Source organism: Pseudochaenichthys georgianus, chromosome 5 (genome assembly GCF_902827115.2).
Source record: "Pseudochaenichthys georgianus chromosome 5, fPseGeo1.2, whole genome shotgun sequence".
In the NCBI taxonomy this organism is placed as follows: Eukaryota; Metazoa; Chordata; class Actinopteri; order Perciformes; family Channichthyidae; genus Pseudochaenichthys; species Pseudochaenichthys georgianus.
In genome coordinates this window covers 27,538,856-27,561,099 of record NC_047507.1, presented here as the reverse complement: position 1 = coordinate 27,561,099, position 22,244 = coordinate 27,538,856, and the positions used below count along the sequence as shown (strand labels likewise).

The window sequence follows — 22,244 nt, the reverse complement described above, 5'->3', positions numbered from 1 at the left end:
CATGTAACTGTAAGTCAGTATGGAAAAATGTGCCTGTTTAAAATGAGTAATAAGAAACACTTAATATATAATAAAAAATAACTATTTGAGTACAAACAAGCATTAATAAATATAAAAAGGTATAGGGCCTACCTGTATCAATCTAAGGGTTCAAGCCAAACCTTTTGTCTGCACAAACTTGCTTTACATTGTCACTACCTCAAAAGTGAATATTTACTATTGTTTATTTATTAGCTTTTGTATGCCTATGTGTATTTGAGTATAGTTCAAAACCATGCAAACGTATTTTTAACACGTGAAGCCGCATAACACAACATTTGAGTTTGGGTATCAATGCGCAGCCTGAAAGTTACCGTTCAAAACAGCGTTGTGAGTGTCGCTTAGCAACCGGTTCTGACAGCAACAGCATTTGTCAACGTTTCTGAATGATACGTGAAATACTGTACAACAACTGAGTATTTATGTCGTATTGTTAAACTACTTAAATCAGATTCAGATAGAAAGCTTCTGAATCGTGACCGCAGATTATATTTTATAAAAGCTAAACGTGGGTGTTGTCGTGCCTTCCAACGCCTCGGTGAATTAATGTAACAATCACGGCGTCGAGTTACGCAAGGCGACGTAAATCCTCTGGACTTCACCATCGTTGCGTAGAAAGCGTTCAACTCAGGCTCATCATATTTTTGCGCTCTCGTATTTCGTCAGTGATGCACTATCCCGTGCCTCCCCCCACACGAGGCATGTCTCCTCCACACCAGAGCGCTACTCCTGCCGCTTCCTCGCATGAATTTACCACGCCGTCTCTTCCCAGCTGAAAGAATACCTCTCCGCCGGGTTGGACGCTGTTTGTCCGGCCCATCGACCGTAGCCGCCCCCGGCAGCTGTGCCCTCTGCTCCCGAAGGCAGTCCCCGTCATGACCTCCCCTTTCTGCGATTCTGCCGATATCCGCTAAATGGGCTTGGTGGCTGGGCAGAGGTTTCTACAGCAACTGGCCATCCGCTTCCAGTATTTCCCTAATGAGGACAGCCTTCAGGATTTAACACGAGTCCTCGCTGCGCGTCTCTGATTTTTGGGCTGAATCTCCAGACGCGTCAAAGGTGAGTAAATTAGCAGCGCTTAATTGCGAGAAAATATGATTTATTTCGGGAATTCATCTAGAGTATTTGGTTTGTTGCTGCTCATGTTCCCATATTGATGTTTTACACAGCCTAGTATTTCATTGTTGCACAGGCCATTCAGTCAGAGCTGCTCGCACATTTGCTCAGTGCCACTCAGCCTGTGCCAGGGCTCCGTTGTTGTTGTTGACGATCTACTACACCCCCCAGACAAATGCGCACTGTGTGTGCAAATGTCCTATTTTGGATTTTCTCACGGGCAAAACACCATCAAGGATGAGGCAGTAAATCGACTGCGAACATAAAATTAAAGCCAACAATCCATCGAAATTCAAAATGGAGCTGTAACAGCACCTGTTTTGATTCATCAGGCCGCATTATGCCCTGTATATGAGCCAAAGCCAGCCACAGCAGCATTGTCGCCCTTTACCTCCCTGTTCCCATTCACAAATCCCACTTTACGTGCCTAATGTGGATCAGTTTGGCAAACAGGGTTGATGTTTTCTTTCTTTTTTGTATTCCCTCCCCATAGCAAAGACGTTTATCCTTGACAGCTGCTACTCCTGTAGGCAGCTACCCCACCCCTTGTTTCTTTGAAAGCAGCTTTGCTGACAACTGGTGTTTAATCCCGCGGAAATAGAATTGTAATTATGTAGCTAATCTATTTACAGTCGGTTTTGGGATTTGGACAAATTCCAGCTAATTTCCATAGTGCAGCAGAATCAGGTTTGCTAAGAAATGTAAGAGTTGAATCATGGGAGAGCTCAACATGGGATTTTTAACACTGGACAATCAGATGCTATAATATGCAAGCCTCATTTTAAAAGCACGAGGTAAGCATAGCCTTAAATAAATAACATCATAATACCTTATTGGATTTAATGAATTCCTCTAATTTTTTTACAAACTGAGATTGTTATAATAACAATAGCGGGTCAAAAACACATTGTTGGCCTTCACAGGGCAGTAAGAAAGAGAAGCTTGTCTGGACTTGTTGGGCTTTGACCAAAGATCATTCTTGATTATAGATTAACCTACTCATGTGTTCTCAATGTTTCCATAAAATGATTCCCAAAGCCTTAAATCTCTTCATATATCTTGCTTTGTCTGGTCAACTAGCTCGGATATAATCAATGTACTATCACAAAGACAAAGAAACTGCACACAGAATGTAAGTCTTCAGAATTGAGGAGCTCACTTTTTATTATTTTAATTAAAAAAATGATGAGCAATAAGTATTCAATAGAATTTGTCGCTGTGTATTTGCCCTTTGGTTAACTAGTTGATTCATTGTCTAATTGTTTGCAGCTTTAGATGGTTTGGTCAAACATTCTCTTGTTCTTGTCAGAGCAATTTGATGTGCATTTTTAGGGGGAATAAAGTATAACCCTATTTGTTTATTTTAATGTGCTGTAATTCACAAAGAAAGGCTGGCTGTGGAGTTAATTGATTTGCTAAGTGTGCCACCTCTGTAATGAAACATCCATCATGCCCTCTTTCCTACTCTTTGTCCTCCTTTATAGAGGCATGCTGTAGCAGCTTCTCCTCATAGCTTGGATAATGTTCAGTCTCCAGTTAAAGATGGACAGAAAACGGAAGTGTTTTATCAGCTGAATGCCACAATCCTCCTCTTCCTTTTCTTCTTTTGTGCTTCTCCTCTGTGTGTTTTGTCACTGAGGAAGAGGGTAGTTGAGATGGGAGAGCAGGCACATACTTTGCAAACTGAGCGGGTCCAGCAAAAACATTGGGGGAAAAATAACAGAGAATATCTGATCAAGGCGTCCACTGCTCTAAAATGGGACAAATCTTGATAGCTGTGAATGCATCGGTTTTCTTTAGTCCCCTTTAAAGAAACTGCCCGTTCTCTCTTTTTAACCCAAACTATTTATAGATTATCTGTGTATTATGTATGTGGACTGCACGATGTCATGTTACTATCATGCAGCATATAGCAGTACAGGACAGTGACGTTAATGTGCACATTTCCGCTTGTTTTGATCTTGAGGAGCCATCATTGACTCTCTCTCTCTCTCTCTCTCTCTCTCTCTCTCTCTCTCTCTCTCTCTCTCTCTCTCTCTCTCTCTCTCTCTCGCTGCTCCTCCCCAGGGCAAACTGTAATTTCCCATTTGTCTGAAACATTGGCTCCAGCCCCTTCTCTTTCTGCAGCACAGTGGCAACTGTTACCGTCTGTTGTGACTCAGTGAGGTTTGTCATGGCCAAATGTCCTTATGTGCCTGACCAGAAACGTAAAGCGCGTGTGCTCAGCTGGAGATCGAGGATTACTAAGTGCTGATTAACCAGACAAATCGTGAGATAGACTAAACTCCTTTTTGCAAACCTATTCAACATCAAAGGTAGGCTGTATTTAAGCGCAGCACTTTGAAAACATAATTTTCTGCAACAAATTGGTGCGGTTTTATTGTGGAACCAGCAACTTAAGATATTTTACGAGAGTGTGTAGATACCTGGAAGAAAAAGGTGCACCATATTGACTTTAGATCATCAAACATTTAAAAGATGTGTTAATATTTGTTCTTTCTTTATAGCACACTTACCTGCTAACTGTACACTTTGGTAGCTCCTATCCAGACTTATAGTGAAAGTATATGTTCCTGACCCGACTCCAATATTGAAAACAAAATCTTCCGACCTCTGTCTTTACACAAATGCATTGGGTCTGAGCATTCTGAGTTAGACTTATCAAGGAAGTATCCTGCAATGTCATTTCAGTAACCCATGTCCTTGTTTTGCTAAACAATGGTTCCTTGCTGAGCTGTGGTGGAGGCATAGTATAACATGAGAGACTTAAAGTCTAGAGCTGAATTCAATTGTAAACATGATGTTAAATAATAAATTAAAGGACCACCAATGTGATTACAATTCATCCAGATGGGAACATGAATGTCCGCAAAATTTTTCATGGCATCTCTCAAATAGTTGGTGAGCTATTTTAGCTTTAGCGGAACTTTAAAACAGATAGAAGTATATGGATTTCAACCTCATCACTTACATTAAAAGATGACATTGTGGACAGTATGTGAAGGTTGTTTTAAAACAGACTTGAAATGACCAAATGTTCTTTTATGGAGAAGCCAGATCTGAATTGACAACGTGGGTATGTCATTTTCCAAGGTGCCTGCTCTATTGACTTATATTCATTGAAGGCACCTAAGCTCAGTTTCTTTACTTCCCCCCCCAATCCCTACATTATTCAGTCCATGTACGGACAGTTGTATAGATTTTGTGAGCCTGGGTAAACACTGAGACTGTGAGAGAGACGCAGGCAAGTGATAAATGCACTGCGGAAATTGAAGTGCTCTTGAACTCAATCATGGTCCTGAGGTAAATACCCCTCAGAGAGCCGCCTTTGAACAAGGCCTTTATTTGCCATGATTCATATCTAATCCTTCAAATCTCCTTTCCCACAACACAACCAGGCACATGTTTATTTAGGTTTCTTCACACAGTCAGCTTGTATATGCTGTTATTGTTGTTGTTTTAACACTATTAAACCAGATGTTGCATAACTTCATTTTTAGAAATGCAGCTCTTAGTGCTTTTAATTAAGATAGAAAATAAACTAAATATCGAAAGCACTTTTAACATACTGATACAGTACAAATGAAGATCCTGTACAGTCGGGAGCAATGCAACAAGATTTCCTGTCTTTCTTTTTTTTTGGAAAGATTTCGATTTGTGTTCTGGGAAAAAAGGGAAAATAGAGTGTCTTTGTAGCTCGCCCTCCACCTCATCTCCCTCCTTGCTTCCTCCCATCCCACCCGCCCACTGCTCAGGTGCCTGTTCTTCTTGCACTCTTGAAATTGTAGCAATGTGTTGCAATCTGGCTCCCACACATGCTCCAGTTGGATGGAAAAGCTTAAGGGACTAAAATCTCCCTTTTCCATCTTTTTTCCCCTTCTAAAGACTTCAACATCTTATTTTATACCAATGATACTTTTGCCTCCTTTATATAGCCCCCTTCATTTCACATCATAACGTTGGAAGTGTTAACACTTCTTGATATTTGGTATCTCTGGTACCATATTAGGAAAAGGTGTGAGGATCAGCTACACTATAGCTCTGTTGTTTATATAGCAGCCTGTGAGACTTTGAAGGGCACTCTGGTGTTTGCAGCATCCTGGAGGGAACCAGGGGAAAGTGAATCTCTTTGGATATGGCTTCTGCCATCGCTGCTTTGGGATATGTTTGTAGTGCTGTTTGAGGATCATTACAACGCTGCATCTGTGTGTGCTTAATCCTGATGATTAGTCAGTTGTCAGTTTGAAAGTCAAATCTTCCATAGTACGCTGTGCACTGCATGCTGCTGTGCATGCTGCAGTGCATTCGACTGAAGTTTTTAGTAGTACTCTTGATAAAAGTATGGAGCACTCACTCATTGCACTTTTAGAACTACCATACATTTTGTCACAGATATGGTTCCCAATCAGCTTATTGAGACAGTTTGTAACCCGCTCTGACCTCATTGAATCACATCAAGCTTCCCCGTATTTCTACAACAATTAAAAAGCCTCACATCAATCGACATTATGACACATCTGTAATGACAAATCTCTTTGCCTGTAAAAGGGGTGTATGTTTTCATGCTTTAACGTTCAAAGAAACTTTGTTCACGCTCTGTCTGAAACCAGTGCCCAGTCGGCTCTGATTGGTAAGCTCTGTTGCGATTGGTCAATTGCTTAGAGATGTCCCTCCCCTTAGTCTATCACCTACAATGTTGTTGAGCGCTAGCCAATAGAAGTGCACGTGTGATGCGTAGTGATGTCACTATGTTGCAGAAGTAAACAAAGAAGTCAAATGGATGTGTTTCAGGCAGGGGAGGGAACTGTTAGCCTTTGCAGACCATTTACATGAACAACAATGACCTGGACCGCTAAATATATCTGTTGCATAAGTGCCTTCATTATTCTTTAAAGACTGTGAGCACTCCTGTCCGTCCATCCTGAGTATGAGCTGGTAGATGTTCGAGGCAAAAGCAAAGTCCATTACTGATATCCGGAGAACTTGGATAAATCAAGCATCTGGTTCTTCACACAATTCGCACAGTCCTATTCACCCCTTTCTGCATAGACCTATCTCTCTGTGACTCAGTGTTGCACCATGGGATACGTTAACCCCCCAGCGCGCCAGATTACAGGCTGGCAGGAGTTGCATCAAAGCTTGCATGACCGTACGTGTGTGCTTCAAATCACTCTCACACAACTAGGCAGCTTACGCGCCCACACATCTCCACAGTGAGATCCATCCCCATCTTTGAGATTTCTCATACCTGGGTAATTATGTTATGCAAGCAAATTACACTTAGAAACACCCACTACGCCTCAGCTGTCCATGCAGTATACAACAACCACCTACACGTTCTTTTTACAGCCACAGCCGGTTCCTTCCTCCTTGTCTGTTAATAACCCTCTGTGCTGTCTGTCAGACTCTCACAACTGTGCTGCAAACCCTCACACGGATGCATGCATGTGTTGGGGGGGGGGGGGGAACAAAATGATGTGAGATGCAACATTGCTTGAGTATTAGTGTGCGATTGAGCCTCGTCTCCCAGAGAGCAAGGAACAGCTGCTCACATAGACACTGGTGGAGCACTGTCTGGAACTGAGAGCGCCTCTATCCACAAAGGAACGAGGCTGTTTCATGTGGGTATGACTGTCTCCGTTACAGCCGGCCTGAAATAGCCGGTCTCACAGTGAGTCACTCTGCAATGCCTCGAGGATGGACTTGGTGTGTGAACACGGCACTCCAACTTTCTGTGGGTGCACTTGACTGTCTGAGCGCGTTTGTCTTTGTCTGCACTCAGAATGACAGCGCACTCTTTATCGGCCCATAATTGACGTATTCTGAATCAGGATTGAGAGGAGAAGCAGGGGTGTATAATAACCTGTAGGAGGTGAAACTGTGTCTGTCCTTGTCAACTCACCGGTGTTAGCACTCGGCCTCATTACTGCCCACTTTGTTTGTTTTCCTTGTAGATGCTTATTGATTCAGAGCAGGTTGAATCAGATGGGGATGACCTTGAATGTGTGTTGGCTGTTTCAAGGTGTCCTGTTCTCCCAGTATTTGCATGCTAAACGGTTTTAACTGAACCTGGACTGCCTCCAAGGATACTCTGTGATGAGCATAGATCAACAGCACCCACTGCTGAGAGGAGTTTCTGTTTGAGAAAGGTGGATGAGTAGAAACTGAAACGGGGTCAGTTCCTATTGCTCAGTTTTTTTTTTTAGTGAACAGCTTTCATTTCCTGTCAGGACATATTTTATGAACTCCTATGTGACTGAACATTATCTTAATAGATGATCCATCATCAAGCATTTTATAGCAAACTGAGTATTTTCTCATAATATTATATGTTTCTATAACATTTCCACTTTTTGAAAGTAATAATTTATGATTTAGTCAAAAAGAAGCTGTAACCAGACAGTGATGGGTGTTTTTCCTTTTTTTATGGTGAAAGATTCCATTCTTTAATCAATTAACAATTATGAATAGCCAATGTTATTTCAGTCAACTGAATCATTTGTTAATAGTTTTATTGCTATTTGGTATATTAGGAGAAACAGGGACATATTTGTTTCCTTTTTTTTGTTATCTCTCTGGACATGCTGCATACTTACTCATCACTGCATGGCTCTGATCCCAGGTCTGCACATGGGGGCGGGCAAAAGCAAGCCCAAGGAGCCGGGCCAGCGCTCCATGAGCTTGGACGGCACCATCGGCTCAGGCTCAGACAGCGGGCACTTCCACCACCTGGGACCCGCCCAGCAGACCCAGACCCCCAACAGGAGCCCCGCCGTAGGGACAGGCAGGCGGGGGCAGCATCAAGGGCAGCATCAAGGGCAGCACCACCTCGCCCCGACAAACACTCCTGAGCTGGCTCTCTTTGGGGGGGTGGACCACACAGGCACCATCACCTCGCCCCAGAGAGGACCTCTGTCAGGTAGGCACCTCTCTGAGAAAGGGTTAAAGTTCAGTTATACAACAAATGCTACTAAATAATATTCAATTCATGAGCTTTTTGTTTTGGGCGGTCATAAAGTCAGTACCACAGCTATGTTCAATGTTATGTGGTACAGCCCACCACTGGTTAGCTTAGCTTAGCATAAACACTGAAAGCGGGGGGAGCTGTGTGACCCAAGGAAGCCATTGGGCCCAGCCTAGAAAAACTCACGCATACAATCTCAAGTTTTATTTTTATTTTTTATTTATATAGCACATTTATAAACGATTTTTGGTCGAGCCAAAGTGCTGTACATATAATAAAAAATAGCCTACAGTAGAGACACTTTACAGCTCATACAATAGCACTGATTCTTCAGAATATCAGTATGAGAAAAACGACACCCTCTGTCCTTAGACCCTCACATCGTACAAGGAAAAACTTCCAGATAAAACCCACAGTTTAAAGGGAAAAAAATGGGAGAAACCTCAGGAAGAGCAACAGAGGAGGGATCCCTCTCCCAGGACGGACAGACGTGGAATAGATGCCGTGTGTAATCGAAGAGATAATACATTTTACAGCATATAGACCGAATGTTAGGAAATGCATGTGTCTGTAATAAGAAGATGAATCCACGAGGATGTCAGCTACAATCCTGTGGCCATCAGCCATCAGGGAAGCAGCATGACGAGACCCAAGGCAGGACCGCAGAGACAGGTTCAGCCACGACCCGAAGTCCACGACTTAATCCAGAACTCAGGATAGAGGATCCAAGACACAGGACTACAGCAAGAGGATCAGCCTCGACTCCGGTTCCCGGCGTAGATATAGATACAAAACAAGAAAAAAGATTTGGCTCGGTTAATCTGAACAAGAGAATACACAGACACAGACAGAGAGGGAAAAGGTCACTGGATACAAGTTATTCTTGATAACCCTCTAGAAAGATCTCATGAACTTCCCCACTCAATCTATCAAGACCCGAGCAGTTCTATTGAATATAGGATAAGAAACAGAGATAGGGAGCACAATCTCCCGTATAATAAGTAGGTTTTAGAGGTGCTGGGAAGCAGATTTTCATTGTTTCCAGTCTTTGTGCTAAGCTAAGCTAAGGATTTCCTGACTCCAATTTTATATTGAGCGCAGAGCTTTGAGTGAGATATATCTTCCCATCTAACTCACAACAATAAAGTAATTTTAATTTATTTCCCAAAATATTAAAACTATTTAGTTAAATGTGAGTGACACTAGAGCCAAATTAATCCTATGCCAAATGACCATAGATTGCACAAAATAGTCTACTGTAAAGTGATATGACCACAGGAAAATATTGGACATCAGCTGGTTAACAGACTTAAAAGCTTCTCTTTGACTTTGAAGCCTGTCATCTTGAAATGTAGCAGTAATATGTCTAGACCGACCAGATGGTTAGGTTAATGTTGCTCAGGCTGCTGTTGTATCCGCTGGCCGCCTCCTCCTGTGCATCTAATGAGCCGATCGATGATTGGCTGCAGAGTCCTTGGGTTGAGATCACTGGTTCATTACAAGGAAGCGGGAGAAAGATCCAAAGGAAAATATATGATGGCTTTGTCCTTCACAGACGATCGGTCACAAGAAGTCTGAACGTCAATATTTCTCATTAAGCCTTGGTAAACAGTTTTAGACAGATGTGAACAAATACTGGGATTTGGAGCTATAAGCAAGGGTTTTATTATTGAAGTTAGATTATGGAAGTGAATAGATCTCAACAGGAAGGACCATTGCCTTTAATACCATTGTTCCTTAAATGTGTATTTGTTTGTGTGTGTTGTTTCTTGCAGGAGGTGTCACTACATTTGTGGCGCTCTATGACTATGAGTCACGGACAGCGTCTGATCTGACCTTTAGGAAAGGCGACAGGCTGCAGATTGTCAACAACACGTAAGAATCAACCGCTTCCGTCCCTTTCTCTAAAGACACAACTTCATAAAAAAATCTAAATGCACCGATTTGTAAACGCACACGTGTTAATGAATGAACACAGTCAGAGCTGGTGACTGTGGAGCGATGCAGACAGCAGAGTCTGATCCTCTCCATCTGTTGATTAAAACGGAGCAGAACGGCTCTTTCCAACTGCGGTCTGCTCCTCCTCAAAACTGTATACACAATATTTTACGAAACATTATGGAGAGCATGATATAGCAAGATCGCTACACTCCTATATTTCCTCCACATAGATAACACCTAAACAAACAAGTGTTTTCCTATTGCATGACACCACATGCTGAAGTTTGCATGTGTCAGTCTGGTGGGATAGACGTTTCTGCATGTGAGAAATGATGTGTATTTAAAAGCATGTGGGGCCGTATTACAGAAAAGTCTTAGCTTGTATATCCAATCTTAATTGTTTTTTAACTGTTGTATTTAGTTTTAGGTGGTGATTTAGGAAACATCTAACCTTTACAAATGAACAGTTCCTAGATTAATGTCCCTTAACGATTTCTAATGTTATTTAGCATCACACTTTTTAAAATGGTATTGAGAGATCCTTACTTAGACTTTCCATTTCAAATCAAGAATAATGGAAGAAATGTCCTATAATACAGCCCTTGGGAAATAAATGATGACGTGTGTTTTAAATCAGAACAATGTTTGTTTTTTTGCCTGAGCTCCTTCCATAACTTCCTATCATAACACTGAGCTGCTGTTATTTATAATGTGTCTGTATATTTGTCTGCCACTACATAGTACGGCTATTTTACATTAATAATTCAGTTCTAATATCTACTTTAAAAACAATGCATGGGAGAAATCCTTAAATGCAAATACTGAATAAAAAGTAGCGAGACTTTAAAGTGAATCCCAAATTCTACATATGTGGATGTGATCATTTATGAATAATAGTTGTGGGAATATTTTTGCCTTCCTATCTCGCAGAATTATTAAAAATGAAATAGAAACTGGAACTGAAAACGTTGAAAGCAGTGCAGCTTGTGAACCCCCCCCCCCCCGTGTAGTCCCACAGCACTTCGGGCTCCTGCTATCTGTCAGCCTGCGCTGCTCGCCTTGCTGTGTCTTCTCGCTGGGTTTTGATGTGTCTGCTGTGTCTGTTATCTCTCCCTCTCTCCTTCTCTCTTATGCTTCATGATTTCTCCTAGGAAAAAGTACAGCTTCAGGTCAGTAACACTTAATGCTTTTAAAAATCTCACGCAACCTTTTGTTCACCGTCCCTTTGCTGCTGAGCGGATTTGTCTGATCAAGCTCGTAGCGTAACTGCAATGAATTCATACATATTAAAAGATGTAGAGACTTGGTGCTCTAACTTTCTTGATACGTCTCTTTTGATAGAGCAACAGGTAAAGGTTTAAAATGCATACTAAGGGACTACAAGTGGAATAAAAGGTTGCATTTGTTTGTCTTTTTCTCTTAACAGTGTGTTTTCTTCTTCACTCTTTGCTGAAATGTGGGAATCAATTTATGTTTGGGTGTCAGTCAAAACATTTAGAAGTTTTTATTCTATCACAAGTGATTGTTTTTACTAAGAAAACAATCTGAATCCAATCCTGTGTTGCAGGTACTTTCATATTTAATGGATTTGACAAGTAGCATTTTCTTATTGGCAACATATCCCATGAATAAGCAAAACCAACAATTGTATTTAGCTTAACCTTCATTGTCGGCCAAACAATTTAAAAACAGTTGAAATGTTCCTCATTATGTTGAAAGTGGGCACTGTAGTTTACTTTGAGTCAATCCCCCATACATCTCCGTTATGCTGTATGACCTTTTATATTCATCGATCATAGCAGGGCCTGGTTTAGTTGTTTGATCAATTGATCCAGAATGACTATTATTAGTGGTAAGCCTCATGTCACTCACTAGCAACAAATTCTAAGAACCTTTAAATCAGAGTAAATGTTTCATATTGTAGATCAATCATGAAAAGTGTGCACTTTTTGTATAGGCACCTAAGTATTTGAATGGAACACGCACATTTCAATGTTAATGCTAAGCTGCTTTTTTGTACAGCCATAAATAAAAACATATAATTGTGTCTTGTTTTTTCAAACTTTTGTCACGCCCTGGCTCAAGGACGGACAAAGGAAGGAGACCACACATGATTCATCCAATTGAAGTGCATTTATTTAAAGAAACTAAATTAACTATGAAGTCAGTTAATCAGTAGTGTGTGAGTGTGTGTGAACATGCATCAGTATATAAAGAACAAACAACCCAAGGTCCAGTAGAGCCAAGCAACCCAAGAGGAGAGAAAGACTGACTGCTCAGGCACCCATACTTGTAGCTGAGCAGTCAACCCAAATCAGGTGTCAGCAATCTCTCCTGATTTGGGGAGTGGCTAACCAGGGACCTGCGTCTAAGGCCTAGGGGCCGCCACACTTTCACTTTTTATTGGTTGGAATCAAAAGGCCTCATGCTGAGATCAGACCGTTTGCAATGTTGGTTTTGGTCTTTTGGTGGCATTTGTTGAAAATGAGAAAAAATACATACAGCTTTATTGTTCTTTCTACATCAAATAGTATGTCTCATTGAAAAAATGGAAGGATCCATAAACCATGAAATGTTGTTGGTGTAAGTTTTTTGTTAATGGTTCTGTTGACACTCTGTCTGTCTCTGTCTTTCTCTCCGTCACAGAGAAGGGGACTGGTGGCTCGCTCGCTCCCTGACGACGGGAGAGAGTGGTTATATCCCTAGCAACTATGTGGCTCCGTCCGACTCCATCCAAGCAGAAGAGTGCGTTATCCTCTCATTGTTTCACTCCTGCTGTTTTTTTCCTTTCAGTGATATAAGATGTGTTTTCTTGGTGCTAAATCTAGCTGTATTCTCTATCTATACCACACAAAGATATAGAGAGTATATTTTCCGATGTACCATCCAGTACAGCTATGTTCAATGTTTCTGCCTGCCTGCTGCAGACGCTCAGCAGCAGCTTCTTTCTGATCTGATTCTCCCTGGCCCACTTTGGCAGGTGGTATTTTGGGAAGATCACTCGGCGCGACTCTGAGAGGCTCCTTTTGAACCTGCAGAACAGACGAGGAACCTTCCTGGTGAGGGAGAGCGAGACCACTAAAGGTGAGAGAGCAGACTCTCTGGAGACAGCAGACAACATCAGGATGATCCAATTAGCCCTTCCTCTGTGTCTGATTATAAAGAAATGTTGATTCATGTAACTTGAACATGAAATTGTTTTTTTGTTTTTTTTAAATGCATTAAATAACCGATTTCAGGCTTAATTGCCTAATCCTTGATGGCTCCATGATCAGCTGAAACAATATTTTTCTGCTGCTTGACTAATTGGTTAGTCTATGAGCAGAAAATGAATGCACAATCTTTTTTTTTAAATCATTTTAAGTCGTATTTTTAAAGCAAAAGTTACCCAATTTCACTAGTTTTTCTCTCATGTTAATATTTGCTGGTATTTCTTACCTTATGAGATTGTATACACTAAAACATACATAGATTGATTGTGATAATAATAGGGATGTTAATATGCAAATGTCCCCTCTGTGGGACTAATAAAGGTATTCTGATAAATAGTAAAGATAACTGATTATACAACATTAAGACATACTGTATGGTAGAAGAAGCGGAGAATCACAGTATTATATACAAATCTTTTTAAAAAAAAAGGATATTCTTTCAAATCAGCATGGATTTAAATCTTTATAACAGACCGATCCTTTGGGTTATTTTTCCTGGAAATTCCTTCATATAAGAAAATATATCCCTTTTTATGAAAAAAAAATCCTGACTATAAAACACGCTTTTTATTTTTAAAATGTGTGAATCCTGATGACAGATTCCGTGTCTCCCTGGAGAAAACTCCACGCAGCCGATAAGTATCTTCAGGGACTCAATATAAAGACACAACCTCGTAATGAAGTCATCTGTTAACTTTCACAGAGGCCTATGGCATGTTTTTTGTGTTTTCTGGAGTTTTGCATCTTTCTGAGAAACTCTGCATTCAGATCTTGTCCGTGACGTCAGTGGGCTCTTTAGGGGGTTGTTTAGAGGAAGTGTGGGGAAAAAAAGAGTGGAGTGGATGGGCCTTGTGAATGGATAGGGGTGAATCACTCTGCCAGAACTAGGTCAGCCTCGGAGGGTGCTGGATTTCCCCCTGGCCATAATTCTCTATTCTACCAACACACACACACACACACACACACACACACACACACACACACACACACACACACACACACACACACACACACACACACACACACACACACACACACGCTGAGAGAGGGGAGGAGAGGCATGAAGAGGGTCTCTGGCAGGAGGTGTGTTGGCCCCTGGGTGTGTTCTGTATTAGATGTCACATGTGAAGCGTATAGAGTGAAAGGGGCATGCAGGCATGTTGAAAGTGTAAATCATGTCAGACTAATAGTGATGCATCTGATTATTTGTAAGGCTCAGGCAAAAAGATGCCTTAAATATGTGAGGTGAAAATATCATGACTGCCTTTGTTAGTGGTTGTTTCCCCTTTTTATGATTATGAGTAAAATATGTATTTGGTTTAATTCTAAATGTGTTCTGTTCATGCCTTTTTGATTCTGCAAAGCACATACTAAGTTAGTTCAAGCTGTATCTTGGTCTTTGGTTTATTACAAACGATCATGTGTTATAAAAGGTTAGTTTATAGCATGGAAGTTCAAAAGAGGTCAATGGTTTATCTGCTGGAACAGCACTGTGATGATCAGATACTTTGTTCACTTCTTCTGATCTGATATAAGGAGACTGACGATCAGTAAGATCAGAGAAGATTGTTCTTTATTTTCAACCTCCCTGTAGTAAAAAGAACTCTTCTTAAAATGTATTTTCATCTTTTTATTTTAATATCTATTTTTGACCTAATAGAAGTGAGAAATGGCTCTACAACAAATACTACTAATAATCTATAAAAAATTGTTTAAGTAGGAACACATCCTAAAAGTCTCAAATAGGTTGTTTGAGGTACTCTTGAGGATAAGAATACAGACAGAAATAACAATAAAACTCCAATGTTATTGTGTTATTATAAAAGCATTTTAAGCATTTAGAAAGATGCGCATTAGGGTTTTCTTGGTATTGCATTATGAATATTTATTTTACTCCGATCAAATTCTAATTCCTAGTTGACCATGGAGGAGGACAGAAAGGCTTGGTTGAGTTTCCAGGGTCTTAAAGGGGCCATCAGGGACTTGCCCAGCGCAGCTGCTATTAAACTCTGCAGAGCAGCTGTCACGCATAAGCTTCATTTTTATTTTTCAAACCCGTGTCTGTCTGTTGTTGTGTCTCGTTCACAGGGGCATATTGCCTGTCAGTGCTGGATTATGACAACACCAAAGGCTTGAATGTGAAACATTACAAGATCAGGAAGCTGGATAGCGGGGGATTCTACATCACCTCGCGCACCCAGTTCAGCAGCCTACAGCAGCTAGTCTTCCACTACCGCAGTGAGTCCCCAGACAGCTGCTCTCTGATAGTTAACCTTCCGCTGACCTGCCAGCTCACTCTCCCTTTTCTCACCTCTTTCAGAGCACTCTGATGGGCTGTGCCACGCTCTGTCAGACGTGTGTCCTGTGGCCAAACCTCAGACGCAGGGACTGGCCAGGGACGCCTGGGAGATTCCCAGAGAGTCCCTCCGCCTCGACCTCAAACTGGGACAGGGCTGCTTTGGAGAAGTTTGGATGGGTAAGATCTACAGTAGACACCACCCCTTTTTAATGGAAGTGATTGCTTTCCTCTTTCACCATGACAGATACAGGTTAAACGGTGAAATACCCAATATGAGGATCAATTTGCTGTTTTTTGAAGTAAATATTTCAGATTATTGCTGATAAAAGTTATTAAAGTTTACGTATTTCTTATTAAAGGAGAAGTGTGAGATTTTGGGATATAGGCTTATTCTTTTTCTGGCAGAGAAATACATGAGAAGCTTAACATCAGTCTAATGTCCTTTAAAACCATGTTTAAAACATTCGGCTACATTTAGTAGCCTGTTAGCTTAGCACAAACACTATAATCAAACAGAATAGCTAGCTCTTGTGCTGATTTTAACAAATGAGATATAACATATTAAGTTTAAGTTTAGAGATTCTGGTCGGTTTATATTTAAATCTTTAGATTGAGCCAGGTTAGTTGTCCCACTGTTTTCATGCGTAATGATAAGCTAGGCTAACCAGCTGCTGAATTTATGAATGGAAAGATATGGCAGTAGCATTGATATCCTCATTTAACCCTCAGCAAGGACAGATTACCTATCAGGATGAGATCTAACATTTTGTAATGAGACTGTGTGGGTGCAAGCATGCGAGCATTTATGTCTGTATGCAGTTCATCTCGCACACCACTGGACCCCGGAGATTTGGATTTTTTTTCTGCACGTATTATGCAGTATGCTCAATGACCTCTAAACACAACATTCAAAAACAAGCCTTTTCTGTTGTTTAAAAACAGACATCCATAGAGTTCGTCCCATTGGTCTCACTTTGAAGATGATAATTTGCATATTAATTCCACTGCAGATATAATTATGATAAAGTTAGAAACAATACTTTGTTCTGTTTTCTGACAGGCACATGGAACGGCACAACACGGGTAGCCATAAAGACCCTAAAGCCGGCCACCATGTCTCCAGAGGCCTTTCTTCAGGAAGCACAGGTCATGAAGAAGCTGAGGCACGAGAAGCTCGTCCAGCTGTATGCTGTGGTGTCTGAGGAGCCCATCTACATCGTGACAGAATATATGAGCCAAGGTAACACAAGATGCAGACTGTAACAAGTGCTGGGTGTCAAAACCTTACAATTCTTTGCTATGAAAATCATATTCTTCTGTAGACTAGAGTATTGTTAACCGTTAAGTATTGAGGCAGGCTACCTTTTGTTTTTTTAATAATGACGAAAGTTAATACCAAAATAAATTGTACTTATGTCCTGGTATTCTTTCTAAACCTTTTTACAATATATATAAAGTACTGTTTACAGCATTGATTTGCTTTCGAATACCATCATCTATTCCAAATGCTGATAGCTGTGCTTCAAGGTTTACACATGTGATGGAAAATGTGTAATTTATTTGGTGATTATCTGTCATTATCTACAACTGTGCATTTTGTTTGTATCTTGCCCTTACAGGCAGCTTGCTGGACTTCCTTAAAGGAGATGCAGGAAAGATGCTCCGTCTGCCTCAGCTAGTGGACATGTCAGCTCAGGTAAAGCTACTTTCAGATCAGCCACACAACATATAACATCATATTTGTATTTATAATAAAAGCCCCGCCCTCTTTTTGTCACTTCCTCTAGATTGCAGCAGGCATGGCCTACGTTGAGAGGATGAACTACGTGCACAGAGACCTGCGCGCTGCCAACATCCTGGTGGGAGAAAGCCTGGTTTGTAAAGTGGCTGACTTCGGCCTGGCGAGACTCATAGAAGACAACGAGTACACTGCAAGACAGGGTGAGTCCACAGCAGATTACTCTTTTATTTCTATACATCTGCAACTGAACATCAATGATGTTGACCCAAAAATGTTGTACTCATTTTTTACCTTTTGTACACATAAACCCCTGTTTCCTCAGGAGCTAAGTTTCCAATCAAGTGGACGTCACCGGAGGCAGCTCTGTACGGACGCTTCACCATCAAGTCTGACGTCTGGTCCTTCGGTGTGCTGCTCACTGAGCTGGCAACTAAAGGCAGAGTCCCCTATCCAGGTACAGACTTGCATAATGTTTAGAGCTGAAAAGTTAATTGGCAACTGTTTCAGTCGATTAATCAGGTTGACTAATTCTTTTGACAAAATGATCAGATTCCCACTTAATAAATGTGAATATGTTTTGGTTTCCTTACCCCTCAATGTCAGTAAACCAGATACATTTTAGTTTTGGACAAAATCTGACATTTTATAGACTCAAAAACGTTTTGATTAATCCACAATGCAAATAGTCCTTAGTTGCAGCCATTATAATATAACACTGGAACAATGACTCTTAAACAAGACTTTCTCAAAACAATAATTATACTACATGATAAGAGCTGAAACAATAATTTGCCATTTTTAATGCAGAGATTATCCCTGCTCAGCTTCTCAAAAATGAAAATGTAGTGCTGTTCCTATGTTTTGTGTGACTTTGTGTGATAAATCAAACTATATTTTATTATACCTTGTGTTCTAAGGTATTGTGATGAAAAAATAATCTAATGAGCATTAGTTGCAGCCCTTAAAGTTATTCATAGTTTCATATTGTAGGTATTTAAATGAAGAATATGAACCAAATCAGATATTGTTCATGTGGCTGTTTTACATAATTGTATTTGTCAGAATTATTGTATTAAAAGTCTTTCTTTTCACTAAAAGTAACTTGTGTTTCCTTGTTAGGCATGGTGAACCGCGAGGTGCTGGACCAGGTGGAGCGCGGGTACCGGATGCCCTGCCCGGCAGAGTGCCCCGGCTCTCTGCACGAGCTCATGCTCTCGTGCTGGAGGAAGGACCCGGAGGAGAGGCCGACGTTTGAGTACCTGCAGGGCTTTCTAGAGGACTACTTCACTTCCACAGAACCCCAGTATCAGCCTGGGGAGAACTTATAGAACCACACACTGAACCCAACACAGAACGATCTGCACTAACCGACCTCAGAGGAGCACCTGTGGGAGGATCTGAGCCTGTGAAACTCACCTGGGAGGACCTTGAGGTTCTTCTGCAGAAGAACCACCATGTGCCATAAAGAAATCGCTACAGAAGAACCTGAAGAACCTCCTGTCTGCAAGCACTCCCTGTTTACTGAAGGCTTTCCTGTAGAAGTGAGGGTCAAGGCTATAAAGGAGAACAGACTCTGATTTGATTCTTTGTTTTGAAAGGAGGGACTGATGTGGGAGGAACGTAATCAGGATCTACAAACGGAGAGAGGGAGGGAAAAGAATATCCATCCTGTAGAAGAGAGAAGGTCAAGGGAGGATATTTCCGACATGAGCTGTTGAGCGAAAGCTTTCCCTCGTCCGTTGTTTCTTTTACCCTCGCCTGGTACCCTTTCCGCCCACAGGAGTGCATTGCCACTGTGGCTCAGGTGCCTAAGGGAAGTCTGTCTCTCTTAACGTCCTCTATCTCCCTTCTGGCTCTCTTTCTCTATTTCCCTCCAGTGTTCTCAAGTGCTGCTTCTTCAAAGTGTCTCAAAATAACTCGGCTCTGGAACTCGACTTAGCATCTTTATTCATGTTTACTTGGACAAATTATGTAGTTTAAGCATTTTCAGCGGCGGACAAGAAAAAACCTTGATTTCACTTAATTGTTTTCTGTGATAATAGGCAAGGTTGTTAGAATCCCTGTCATGGTAGTGCCAGGGTAAATGTATTCAACAGGCAGGTTCTGTAACAATGCAATTAGGTCAACTGAAGTCAAATTCGAGGCCTTTCTTTTTCTTTTCTAGCTGTATTTCTTGAAATGCTGAACAGATCTACCGGTTCCAACCTCAACAATTCAAAATGATTTTTGTAGTGTTTGGATGCTTTGATTGACCCTGATTTAACTGGACCGTTGCATTGAAAATGATCAGCGCAGTCAGTGACACTAAAGAGCAGTTTGAGTAGTAGCTTGTTTCCTCAGAGGCGGGGTAACTGGGGTAACTTTCATCAAACATGTATGTGACCCACTAAGAGGCTGATGGCTATCCAAACCAATCATATTACTGTTTAATATTCAACCCAGCTCAAGATGGGAAAACCCTGAGTGTGAAAGCCTAACATGTTGTGTGCCAAATAAATCACATTTCTTTACTGATGTCCATGTATATAATGTTTTATTATCAAGGGGCTTACATGGGGGGTTTTAGTTCATAAACAGGAAATTGATTACTTACATTTTACAAAAAACTCTGCACCATTTCTCTAGTTAAGGTCATTTTAGTGACTAAACTGGAAGGAAAACCTGTTTAGGATTTTAAAAGGTTTGTAATCACTTCACAGCTGGTGTGTTCATGAAAAATATGCAACCAGGCGGCCCTAATGAAACTGTAAAACTTCAATCAGGTAACCCTAATAAAACTGTGTTTATGACTTCCTATAAGAGTTGATTTTAAAACCAGTTAGCATGCTTTTGTGACGTTCTTCTCTTGACCATTGGCTGGGTTTGTATTTATGCTGTACTGTACATCAACATGTGTATTTTTACTTTACTTGAGGCGAGGGGATCATAAATAGACATTTGTGCCATCAATCTATAATTATTGTTATTTTTGTATATCTTACCCACTGCTGCCAGTACTCACTGTCATACTGTACATACTGTAGCTATTTAGGGTTGGTTTTGTATCATGTAAGCCACTTTCATATGGCAGGTATTTATGTTGGGTGTCACACAATTCACAGTGGATTAGTTTATGACGTAGTCAATGCAGCAACAGTAGAAATAAAGTGATAGATTGTTGCCAAAAATTACTATCTAACTAGTTATCAAAATATCAGCCAGGCAGCAATAAGAGTAGGTCCATGCCCTCTAAAAATAGAAAATCATTATCCGGCGATTATGAATCCTGGCGGCTAATTTAATCAAAAATGTGGGCACTTGAAAACAACAATGTAAAGGGAGTTTGAGTTGTGATATGACGTGAAAAATGAGGACAAAGATGTAAATAGTATCTTAAACAAATGACTGTGACTATCATGTAATTTGTTTTTGTATTGTTTTTCTTTAATAGCCGACCATGTTGAGGTTTTTACGCACGCCTGTTCCCAAAAAGTTTAAATAAGATGCTAATGGTGCTTAAGGAATGTGTTCTTCTTTTAATAGCCTATTGAACTTCTGCAAAAGACAATTTAAAATTGGGTTTGACATATATATTTCCGAGAACATCTTATCAGTGCTATTCTCTTTTAAGAATTGGAAATCCCCTGTTTTCTTCTGACGCACTGAACCGCCTGTAAGTCACACTGTGGAAGTGGATGGGCTCATGACAAACATGAGTAATGTGATTTTATTGTGACACATGAAGAAGTGTCTGTCTTTTATTTAACCTTTTATTTTTTTTATGAATCTATGCAGTTTTGGTCTGGCATTCCTGCAACTTCATGGCCATTTCGTTCTGAAGTAAAAAACAATAATCATAAACAGAAGGTGTGAGCATTTTGTAAGGACTTATTTGTGTCTTTTTGTTTCTGATGTAACAGCATTGAAATGGGTATCGTGCCACTTTATGTTGATCTTTAAATGTGCAATAAATTATATTTCAAATGTGTTTTTATAAGAGTGTGTGCTGGTGTGTGTGTTGTCCTTTTTCACCTGAATACAAATCTCATGCTGTTTGGATGTGACTCAGTGAATGAAGTGATCTGTGCGCTGCACCACAAGCCAATGTTTGGAGAAGTGAGCCTGTGATGTGTGGGTCATCAGTTCATGTTTCCAAATGTTAGTGACATTTAGGAAGACTTGAATGTGGTGGAAGAAAAAAAGGAAGCTGAAGTAGCAGAAGTGGTATTTTAATTACAAGTGCGTAAAATATGTTAGGTTGAAGTGTGAACATCGAATAAGGTGGAAGTGTCACATTAAGAGTAAATTCTGAGTGAGTTATCAAGAGAAACTTCAGAAAGGAGATGAAATGTAAGTCCAAACAAAGTGGAAGTCCTGAAAGAAATGATCGCCAGTTTTAATGCATACCTTTAAGGACAATTATCTTTTTCACATGACCTGTTTTTTGTATGCAAAACAGCAGAGCACAGTTTGTTAGTTTAAACAATTTTACCTCTGCAATAATATGTTGTTCAAAGCAACTGTAGCTACTATACATATTCAAAAAAGGTATTGAAAAGTATTCAAACATCAAACATAATGTATTACACATTAAGCCACACAGCAGTATTTTTTTTTTAACAGTCATTAAACCGTCATTTATATTAAATAAACTAAAATAAAAAGTTATTTATTCTCCTTTTTTTATTTACTAATGCAGCGGTATCTATGTTGTACCACAGTATATTTCCACTTCTGTTCTGGTGTTTTTTTTATTTTTACTTCTGAGAGGGTCTGGTTCAATCAATGAATCAAAGTGTATTTATATAGCCCAATATCACACATTTTACATTTGCCTCAGGGGAGTTTGTAAAGAATATAAATACGAATATGTTCAGGTTACTTCTGGCTGTGACAGTCGACCCCTGCTTCCCACAGAGCGGCTCAGGTGTGTCTGTCCACAGGGGGGCAGTG

The 22,244-nt window shown here is 40.5% G+C and overlaps 1 protein-coding gene across 2 annotated transcripts; it reads left to right on the top strand.

Moving 5' to 3' along the window:
* Positions 1 to 442: 442 nt before the first annotated feature.
* Positions 443 to 21,288, top strand: LOC117446643 (proto-oncogene tyrosine-protein kinase Src-like). 2 transcript variants are annotated; one of them, XM_034082944.2, is made up of 13 exons: positions 443 to 1,098; positions 7,778 to 8,074; positions 9,895 to 9,994; positions 11,212 to 11,229; positions 12,707 to 12,805; positions 13,041 to 13,144; positions 15,361 to 15,510; positions 15,593 to 15,748; positions 16,632 to 16,811; positions 17,191 to 17,267; positions 17,359 to 17,512; positions 17,635 to 17,766; positions 18,432 to 21,288. In XM_034082944.2, the coding sequence occupies exons 2-13, from the start codon at positions 7,786 to 7,788 to the stop codon at positions 18,638 to 18,640; spliced, it is 1,668 nt and encodes a 555-aa protein (XP_033938835.1). In that variant the 5' UTR covers positions 443 to 1,098; positions 7,778 to 7,785; the 3' UTR covers positions 18,641 to 21,288. The 2 variants fall into 2 exon arrangements, with proteins under 2 accessions (XP_033938835.1, XP_033938836.1); XM_034082945.2 differs by lacking the exon at positions 11,212 to 11,229.
* Positions 21,289 to 22,244: the final 956 nt, after the last annotated feature.

Excerpts from the sequence above, each read along its gene's own strand:
- LOC117446643 (XM_034082944.2), top strand. The coding sequence starts at position 7,786 with ATGGGGGCGGGCAAAAGCAAGCCCAAGGAGCCGGGCCAGCGCTCCATG. Across the intron at positions 8,075-9,894 it reads CCAGAGAGGACCTCTGTCAG|GAGGTGTCACTACATTTGTG; the intron begins GTAGGCACCTCT and ends TGTTTCTTGCAG. Across the intron at positions 15,749-16,631 it reads CTTTGGAGAAGTTTGGATGG|GCACATGGAACGGCACAACA; the intron begins GTAAGATCTACA and ends GTTTTCTGACAG.